The 11180-nt window shown below is 35.8% G+C and overlaps 1 protein-coding gene across 1 annotated transcript; it reads left to right on the top strand.

The window, feature by feature from the left end:
- The first annotated feature begins 328 nt into the window (after nt 1-328).
- On the top strand, nt 329-9311 carry LOC123555657 (lactose-binding lectin l-2-like). Its single transcript, XM_045346253.2, has 5 exons — nt 329-633; nt 3984-4063; nt 4446-4527; nt 7028-7243; nt 9289-9311. Exons 1-5 carry the CDS (start codon nt 330-332, stop codon nt 9309-9311), a joined length of 705 nt encoding a protein of 234 aa, XP_045202188.2. The 5' UTR covers nt 329.
- Nucleotides 9312-11180: the final 1869 nt, after the last annotated feature.

Below are 11180 nucleotides of genomic sequence, written 5' to 3'. Positions count from 1 at the left end.
TTAAAGAATTTAATTTGTACAAGAATATGTGATTTTGAATTGGACATTTCAGCTGTTACACATTAGAAGGTCAAGAAAGAATTTAATTCGTGCAAGTGTGTGTGAATATTGTCTCAGACAATTTCATCTGATATTAATCTGTGCATTCTTTAATCCAAACAAAATAATGAATTTATCAGGACAATTTGTCCGTGGATATAAAACATGATTCTAGACAAATTTAATTGAAATTAAATTTTAACAAGTCTTTAAGGTTTACAAAATCAACTCTAAATAAGTCTTTACGTCTTGTGTTACAAAACAACACTTGCGAGAAGAAATAAATCATGATGAGACTGCTAAAGAGGTTATACGGGTGTCTTACTTTACTGACATATGTCTATATTCGCGAATGTGTCGTGACTATGCAAAATGTAAGATACGTTGCAGTGTCAGATTCAGAAATGAAGTCATCAGTCGCAACAATGTTTGTTCCCTCTAAATTGTCATGTGGACTCGTGTGCGAAGAAAATAATGAATGTGTCTCGTTTAGTTACAATAATATATCTGCAGTGTGCAGGTTAAGTGATAAAGATCCAACAAAGGAACCACAGGAAGTTGTAGCAAGTAATGAAAGTACTTTGTATTTCAAAGGTAAGCGCTTTTTGTCAGTAAAACTGTTTCAAACGCTATACGTAATTTGTTTAATTGATTAATTTATTTACCATACCAGATTAGATTTATATAGCGCCCTTTTTAATAATAAACACGTCCTAATGCGTTATAGCAAACGCAGCCACACAGGGCGCGTAATTTATCATCTGCTAGAACAGACACAGAGTGATCTGAACAGAGGGACAGAGTGAGACAAACCCCAGAATAGATAGAGATAAAACATTTTTAGATACAGGCGGTCCGGCTAACTTAGCCTAGCCATTTGCGAATAGACAGTCTGGTTCTTTCAATATGCCCAGTGTATAGCACCGATACACTACACACGAAGCCGCCTTTCCTGGGAAGAACCAGAGCAGGCGTCTTATTTGCAATTGGGAGACACCCAAGAGCATCTTGGGAATTTCTAGCGCCTAGACCGGTGTTGAAAAAAAACCCAGTTGATTTCTTCCCCGGGAAAAAACCAACTGGTTGATTCTTTCCACGTGGAAAAATCAACTAGTTGGTTCCCCCTGGTTGGCTTTTCTCGTTTCCCACCCATAATTGTTTTTCTCCTTTCCCCAGACCCACCTACCCCCCTCCACATTGGTTGTTTTTTCCCCTAGTTTCTTAATTTTTATGCATAAACAAGGTAGAAAAAAAACAACTGGATGTTTTTTCTCCTTTTCTTCACCCTGGTTGTTTCACCCCCTCCCCTAGTTTTTGTGTATAAACAAGGGAGAAAAAACAACCGGTTGTTCCCCCCCCCCCCTCCCTCCCCCTTGTTGCTTTTTTTCCCTAATAACTAAGTTTTTTGTTCATAGACTAGTTTTTGTGTGCATAAACCAGAGAGAAAAAAGAAAAACTTGTTTTTTTCTCCCTTGTCTTTTCCCTCAGTTTTTTTTTTGTGTGCATAAACAAGGGAAACAACAACTGTTTCCCCCCCCCCCCCACCACCACCACTACACACACACACACACACACACACACACACACACACACACCTCTACCCAAACAAAAATGACCCAATAAACAGTGCAAATAAACGCCACCAAAACTATGATTCGCAAGCGAGTTGTTAGTCTAATAAACACCAAGAAAACCATGTTACAATTTCACAGGCAAATAAGCTAATGCATGGTTAATTAACACAAAATGTGTCGTTTATCAACAGTTTCAACACGCTAATGGAGCGCATAAAAGATCGCATAATGGAACACATAATAGATCACAAAATAGATCGCTAAATGGATCGCATAATATTCGCTTAATAAATCGCTTAATGGAACGCATAACAGATCGCTTAATAGACCGCTCAATTGAAGTAAATGCATTCATCAAAAAGGCTGTGTTCAGTTGAAACCATTCAGTTTTGGCAAATTGTTTATGTGACTCAGATGTAGACTGGATTTGCAGAGAAGCACTGTACAGAAACTGTTGAAAAGGCTTTTATGTTAAAAGTATTAAAGCACTGTTACAATAATGTTAACTATATATATTATGCATGACATGATAATCATTTAACAATTTCATGATCATTGCGGTTTAGTTTTACACAAATCATTTGATAAATCATGCAGCTAACAGAAATTCTATCACGCATACACTTATTTTATTGAAATCTTAAAAAAAAAACACAATGTAAACAAGCATTTATTTATACTGAATTGTATGCATTAAGAAAATACCTTTATTTGTAAGTCATAGAAAATAAATGAAATGACAAACACAATTTCCTCTTCAATAATCCATTTTGTTCATCCTCTATAAACAACAAAATGCACTAATGTTTGTCCCTCTACATCACTCCTAAGATGATGTTACATAACATGACCATGGCAACTAGAAGATGTGCTGTGAATTTCTAAATTGGGTGGATTAAAACCATATGTTTCCCGATGAAAGAGGTAAAAGCCTTCTGAGTGACTCTGTAAAGTTAATAACTCGCTTCAAAATCGCGATCCATTTAATGGAACACGTTCCGTTGGCGATCCATTACAATTATTTCTTGATTGTTTTTGGTTGTTTCCCTCTTTCCCCCCCCCCCCCCCCCCCCCCCCCCCCCCCCCCACCCCCGGTGAAGTTGGAAGAAAATGACTGGCTGAATTATACACAGTGCAGGAGGAAGAAACTGACTAGTTGGTCCTTTCCCCCTATTGTGTATGTATCAACATGTATGTATAACAGGCGATGAAGGGGGATAAACTGACTAATTGATTCTTTCCCCCTTGTATGTATGTATCTACATTTCTGAATAACACACAGTAAAGGGGGGGAGGGGGAAGAAACTGACTGGTTGGTTCCTTTCCCCCTACTATGTACATACCTGAATGATTTGTTGTTTTTTTTCTCCACTAGTATTTTTAGTTCTAACATGTTGCTCTTAATTTAGCATTTTTGTTGATCAGTCTGCCTGATGAGATCATGGATGGCATAGTTATGGAGCGGACATGAAACAGACCCTGTTAACATTTGACCTTTAAGTGTGACCTTGACCTTGGAGCAAGGGGTCTGGGTCCTGCTCATGACACGTGGTCTCATTATGGTGAACATTTATGCCAAGTTATTTCAAAACCCCTGTTACAGCCCGGCCAAGAATTAACACATACGCACGCATGAATGTACGGACGGACAGTGCAACTTTATTTAATATGCCCAGCTTCGGAGGGCATAAAATAATCGTTGGGGAGAAAAAAAACAACTGGTTGGATTCCCCCCGCCCCCACCCCCTTTTGGGTACAAAAATGAAGGGGGGAAACCAACAAAGGGGGGACCAACCGGTTGATTTTCCCCGGGGAAAATTCAACCGGTTGCTTTTATCCCCGGAAAAAAAACTGACTGGGTGAATAACTGGGCTGTTACAACGGGATTCGAATATCAGACCTCTGGATTGACAGTCAAAAATGGAAGTTGACAGACCTCAGACTACATTCGAACTTTTTCTTTTTTAATCTAATGGAATAATTTAAACACTTACGCAAATACGTTTGAACCCAGTTTTAACAGATGATATCAACAAACACAGAAAGGCGGATAAAATTCAATAACATCTTTCTATATGTGTCGTCTAAATTATTCATAAGTTGCATAATTCATAAGTTTCAATAAAATCTTTTCAAAAAATGTAAAATGGAAATGTCGGAATAATAAAATAACAGTTAAACTTGTCTCCATAATTACACTGCTCTTTCATTTCTGCACATTTTCCATATTACTAAATTCCAGCGTTGTTTTTATCTTTTTATGAACAAGTCGCAACTTTTGACGTTTTAAACGTCTATCTAATATAAAGCTTAGATCTGTTCACAAAGATAACAATAAAATAGAATCTTGATGCTAGTATATTATTTCAGGATGCGAAGAAGGTTGGAAACTTTATAAACACACGTGCTATTTGTTCTCAGTTACGTGGCGCTCTTGGGAATCTTCTAAGGTTGGTTTTAACACGTATAGACATGTATAGTACATTGCTGAGAAATCCTGAAGACAAAAGCTTTTCACTTATGTGTTTTATGCTGAATGTACTATTATAATAACAGCGCACGTTGGCTAAAGATGTTTTTATTCATTTCGACTATTTTAGATATGTCTATATTTGTATGATATTTCAATAATAATAATACGTTACCTGCCAATAAGTTGGTGTTATAAACTATAATAGTGCACGGTAAGACATTTTAATGACAATATAAAGTCAAAGCTTTCTTATATCTTTCCATGAACAAAATTTGTCGTCTACTTTTATTTCAAAATTAAAACCTTTAAAAAAAGTATTTGAAATGTTTTCTATCTTGTCTCTGCTTATTCTGTTGCAGTTGTACTGCGAATCCCTGGGTGCGAGTCTTGTCAAAGTTGAAAGTGACGACGAACATCAATTTATTCGAAATCAGATACAAAGTAAGTATCTTGTTCTTGCTACGTAATATGTCAATTTTATAGCAAAAATATTTCCTATTTCAAATATCGGGCAAAAATCACAGTTTAGAAAAGTAAAATCATCTATGAATGTTCTTAAGTTTTGCATAGAAGTAAAATATTGATTTTATGCTAAGTATGATATTCTGAAAGTGTTACCATATTCACAAATAAAGCCAAATTAAGCTTTTCCAAATTTGCTTGTCAAAAATGGCTAAAATTTACAATGCAAAATACATCATCCAATCGTTTATGTGGGTGTTATCAAATTAAAAACAAATCGGGATACTTGTAAGTTCCTATTTTCACTCTCAGAGTTTTTAGTATGAGCTTGTTATATTGCTTGCGCACCGGAATGGCATGATTTTATCCATGCCGCCAAAGAAATACATCTGACGCTCACCATGCCAGGAGACTGCCGTGCTGTTAATCACAACTAGCAATAAGTGAAATGGTTATATTGATTATGTCGATAGTTGCCCTTTGTTCTTTATAATTTATTTCTCGGTTCAAAAGGTTATATTACAAAGAACATAACGTTACACTACAAATGATGAAACCAAACCGAAACATTTTTTTAGAAACGTCCTGATATACGATTCTATAAACAGAGAAATGAAATCGTTATAGGCCGGTTTATTACTAGAAATAATGTCAGAACCTTAAACTAATTCCAACATATTTATTTTTATATTTACTGAAGATGTATAATATTTAGTTACTTATGCAATACCGGGAAAAAGTCATCGAAAGAAATCCAAACCAATCTGAGGAAGCTAGGTAATATTGAATAAACCTTTAATAAACAAAGCATTGCAAGTTTATCTAAGACAAAATCAGTAAAACGAAATAATAGTATCATTTCTTTATTTACTTTTTTTCATTACAGTCATAATGAAGCGGTTCAAGATGTATTTTATAAAACAAATGCCGTTTCAAGCGAATTTTGATGTTTTCAAGTACCCCACTCATCTGCAGTAACACTATAATTACATTTTACGAATCACGATATTTTAAGGACATTTTTCTGTGTTTCATTTCCTAACATATTACATATTCCACATTGGAATAAGTTCAACAAAAAAAGTGAAAATGACCAGCCTATTGAGCTTATTTTAAAACATAATTTGTAAAACACGGTTTGCATGGAAACAGTCAACCAATGGTTGTATAGCTGGGGATATCCTGCTCTCATAATTGTAATGCAGCTCTGTAGAGTTACTGGAAAAATGTTTACATGAGAGCCGAATCATCTCATTTGCATCTACAACTAGCGTTCAATTATCACCGAACGCATAGAAAATAACAGCATATGAACATATCATTCATAGATATTATGGACTTGTTATTCCACAAACACTGTTATGGTCTCTGTGGCCGAGTGGTTGTTACGATCGCTGACTTTAATTCACTTGCCCCTCACCGATGTAGGTTACAGCCTCACTCGAGGGGTTTAATTCTTCGTGTGAGGAAGGAAGCCATCGTTGGCTTATAGAAGGTCTGTGGTTCTTAACCAGGTGCCCGCTCGTGAAAACAAAAATGCACGGAAGGGCACCTGGGATCTACTTCCGCCATAAAAGCATGACCTAAAATTGTGTCGATGCGGCGTTTAACCCAACAAAAAAAATAGACAAATCTAACACTGTTATGTGAAACATTCCTTATACAAAAGGCGTACAGGTATATCCTAAGGACGGCCAGCACATATTTATGCAATCTCGCCAGGCATATGTATGTTTTTGACAACACAGAAAATGACGTCACTCGACCTTCAGCTATTTCCGGAAGTAAATAAAATGAAAGTAGAAATGCTAAACTTGAAAACAAAAGCCGCATTTTGATTTGTAGATAGTCAGGGGTCACGCGCAGGGGTCACCCCTTCTAAATGTATGCGCGTGGACTTTTTTTTTTTTTTTTTTTTTTGCTATTGGGGAGCCAATTTTCAGCATTTTATTACGAATTGAAATTACCTGGGCTTTAGTACAGCATGTCAGCTTTTAATCTATGAAAAAACATTTGAGCTCTGGATAAACAGAAATCCCACATGGGTCCGTAACGGACCAAGGGTACATTGATAATTTTGGAACTTCATCAAATCGCTCAAAATGTCATTTTTGATGCTGTCTGAGAGTGTCAGTATATGCCTCAGATGTAAGATATAATCGTATTTGAGAGCTGCAGACCTAGACATTTCAGAAATATTTTCAAAATAAGTTTCGTGTAATAAATGTTGTTTCTGCGGAAGCGTGAAAGGGCAATCAGACGCTAATACGTTTTAGTACGTTAAGGCTGCGGAAAGGATATAAGTAATATTTATGAGGTAGGCGAAAGGAATCATCACTTGCAAGAAGTATATTACACATATATAAGTCTGAAATGACACTAGTGATGGATGTTTTACTTTCAGTTTTTAAAGTGGGTGTCTGTCTTTGCTTTGAAATATGAAAATACTACATAAATAAAGCGATTCATTCTATTAAAGATGGCGGACAAGAGCTCTTCTGGATCGGAGCACGTTATAATGAAACAGCTGGAGAACATCGCTGGGCTGACGGCACAGAAATGACTTTCAATGGTTGGGGTGCTGGAAGACCGGGAACAATTAAAGGCTGCGTTGATTATGTTTGGAACACTGGCTGGTTATGGAATTCACATTGGGACTGTACAAATACAGATGGACCTTGCGTTTGTGAAACAGGTATAATGTAGTACTAATGATACAACGATATCTCCAACTGACAACACTACTGAAATGATTATCACTTTATGTTATTATGTCCTCCCCTCCCCCGCCCCTTTCAGAGAAGTGGGGATAAATTGTAAATTACTTGGCACATGTCGGTCGCGTTGGTTTGTCTGTTGATAAAGCGAACGGTATCCGCTCAATAACTTGAGAACCACTTGACCACGAATATCAAAACTTGATAGAATAATTGGGCTTATAAAATAGGTGGCCCCTGTTGTTTTCTACGTTAATAGGTCAAATGACAAGGCAAAAGAGGCCTGAAACTTGAAAACGATTCCCGCTAAATAACTTGGGAACCACTTTGCCCAGAACATTCAAACTTGAATGCATGACTGGGTCTATAAAGTAGATGACCAATACTGTTTTTGGGAGTCAATAGGTCAAAGGTCAAGGTCACAGGGGCCTGAACATTTAAAACGGTTTGTGCTCATTAACCTTACTACCACTTGACCCAGAGTTTTCAAACTTGGTAGAATGTCTTGGCTTATGAAATAGATGACCCTATTGTTTTTGGGTCATTTCGTCAAAGGTCAAGGTCACAGGGTCCTGAACATTAAACTCGGTTTCTACTCGATAACTTCAGAACCACTTGACCCAGAACCTTCTATTGTTTTTTTGGATCAGTAAATCAAAGGACAAGGTCACAGTGAATGGTTTCCGCACACTAATTTTAGAACCACTTGACCTAGACCCTTCATGCTCTTGATAGCATGATTGGTCTCATGAAGTAGATGACCCTAATGTTTTGGCGACAATAGGTCAAAGGTCCAGGTCACAGGGACCTGAACACTGAAAACTATTTCTGCACAGTAACTTTAGAATCACTTGACCCAAAACCTTTAAGCTTTCATAACATGATTGAGCTCATAAAGTAGATGACCCCAATTGTTTTTGTTGCAGTATGTCAAGGGTCAATGTCACAGGAGCTTCTACCTTGAATACGGTTTTCGCTCAATGACTTCACCGGTAGTATAATTCAAATTCAAGTATGACACCATTTTTACAATTTCGCGATTATTAAACATCGCGAACATACTCAAAGTTTAAAATTCGCGAAATTTTGACCCAGCGAATAAGTAATTGAGCGCACGAAGCAGATTACTCCTATGGCTTAGAGGTCAAGGTCGTTGTGACATTGAAACTGAAATGGGCTTTTATTGAAAGCTGGAGATAACTTGGGCCTATTGCTGTATCGCATGATTTTTTATGGTTAGTAGATGACCTTATCATTTTGGGTATTAAAGGTCAAGGTCACAGTGACCTTAAACTTAAATTGTTAAGGATGTGTAGCTGGAGAATGCCAAGGCCTATAACCGACAAACTTTACAGTATGCTTATTTATGGTCAGTTGATGAATTCTAATGTTGTGTAGGTCATAAGGTCAAAACAACAGCAGATGACATACCGGTACCCAGTTTCCTCTGACAGACCATCATGGGGGCATATTTATTTTAAAAACAGCTCTTGTTTTTCTTGATTTGATTTAGGAATACATGTTCCCAAATAGCTGTTTTTTATTATTCTAAATTATAGGTTTTATATTTTATAATTATTGAAAATAATTTATATTATACACGCTATCATGAAGGACACTTCAGCTTATAAACTTCACTCTCGATTGCTGTCCTTCTAATAACCTGGGTCCAGTAGCAGTAGAATACACAGTGACGAATTGGATAAAAACTAATTCTATTAACTTCCCTTGTTTCTTAAGATCAACGCTATACATAGTTGTCTCCCTTCCACCGTTTAACCCAATACCGATCAATGATAAAGAGGTCCAATTGTGACTCAAACGGATAAAATATTGTATGGTTCTAGAAATACAAACTGTTACATATTTGAATAAAATGGGTTGTTCTTTGAAAACAAGATAAAATATTGATGATGTTAAAAAGAATTATTGAACTTGTGTCTGTATATAAACTTTGTACATAGATCGTGATAGCTTATTTAACGTCTTGCTTTTAAGTAAAGAAATTGAAATCTGTTTTCAGGGCAAAGGAAGACGGCATTGTAGATGGAAGTTATAAATTGTCTTTATATGTTGCTTTAGTAATAAAGTAATACTATGAGTGAATCAGTGACGTTGATCAGTTTGTATTTTACTGAAAATTTACCCTACACTGATGTAGGAAATGGTGTTTCTAAATGTGTTTCAGACTGAAAACGTTTAACTAAAATTTGATGTATTTTATTTCATTCGTTAACTAAAATTTGATGAATTTTATTCCATTCGTTAAATGTGTATTTTCTTCGTTACAGTCCACTGCTATAGTCTGTAGCAAACTGTAATCCAGTTTTGTCCTATATTTTGAAATTTTATGTTTTTATGAAAGCTTATACGACACTTATTAAGAATTCCATTGGCAATATGTTTTTCGGCATTCAGTGTGGCGGCAAAGACAACTTTGCAGTCACAAACAGAGAACTAGTAACATAAACATAAATGTATCTGCGACTTTAAAAGCTGACCAATTATAACTTTTTTATTTACTGTATATTGGTCTGCTGAAATATCGCGAAAAGGCATCGAAGCGGTTACTTGATCAAATTATTGTCATAAGTACCTTGAAATTTCAGCCCACCTTTATATACAAAACACTGAAAGTGAGTTTTTGTGATTGCCCTGTGAACATCGTCAGTCATCGTCCGTCGTCAACAATTTGACTGTCAATACTCTCTGGACACAGCCTTGCTGAAACTTGGTCAAAATGTCACCCGCAAAATATCTTGGAAGCTTTTGTCATCTTGGAAGCTTTGGTCATCTTGAAGCTTAAAGTAGGTCGGTAGGTCAGTTAATAGGAAAATATTGTTAACATTCTAGAGGTCATATCTTCTACTTGATCTCCATTAAACTTTGTCAGAAATAGTCTCTCATTAAATCTAGATTAAGTATGAGGTGAAAAATAGGTCACTAGGTCAAAAAAATAGAAAAGCATTTTTACATACTAAAGACCATATTTTTGTATAGATTTTTATCATACTTTGTAAGAATGTTTGTGGCTATAAGGTCAAGGTGAAATTTAAAGCCGGTTTACATGAGGTCAAAAATAAGATCACTATACTTAATCGTAGAAAAGTCTTCTTAACGTTTTAGAAACCACATTTTTGTTAATATCCATAAAACTTCGTCAGAATGTCTGCATCAACAAAATTTAGGTCTGTTTCAAAAGTGGGTTAACTGAGGTCTTAAACTAGATCAATAGTTTGAAACATAGAAAGCTATTGTTAACACTGTAGAAGCCGTTTTATAAAGCTTTGTCAGAAGGTTTATCTCTATAAAATCTATATAAGTTTAAAACTGGATTACATGAGACCACGGACTAGGTCATTCAGTCAAATCTTATGAAAACATTGTTATCACCATCGAGACAACAGTCTTTACTTGATTGCCATACAAATTTATCAAGCTATTTGTTTCTATGAAATGTAGTTTAGTTAAAACATTGGGTTTCACAAGATCAAAAACTTTGAAACTAAGTCAAACCCGAGATCTTAGGCTAGGCCGCAAGGTAAAATCACAGAAAAACCTTATTAACACCACATCTTTTATTGCTTTTTTTATTTGAATCAATTGGCATCTCTTTACCAGAATTATAAGTGCGATGGGTTTTTAATAGTTTGGGCATAATCAGAAGCGGAGTGATTAAAAGTTTATAAGACTTTATTTCTTTTCGGGAAAAATGAAAAGATAAGTAACCATTTTTTAAAAGTTGATCTCGAAGCAAGTCGTATTATTAGAAGTCTGAATATGGTTAGATATACAAGATATAATATTCCAAACAGTTAACAGAGCCTTGCAGATATTCTGAACAGTCCTAACAACACAAAAGTAATACAAAGATTACCAGAAACTATGATATGTAATTTTTATCTAATAGAAGTG

Source organism: Mercenaria mercenaria, chromosome 15, assembly GCF_021730395.1.
Source record: "Mercenaria mercenaria strain notata chromosome 15, MADL_Memer_1, whole genome shotgun sequence".
NCBI classification, from domain to species: Eukaryota; Metazoa; Mollusca; class Bivalvia; order Venerida; family Veneridae; genus Mercenaria; species Mercenaria mercenaria.
The sequence above is the reverse complement of the archived record's forward strand: the minus strand, read 5'-3'. Positions and strand labels throughout refer to the sequence as shown.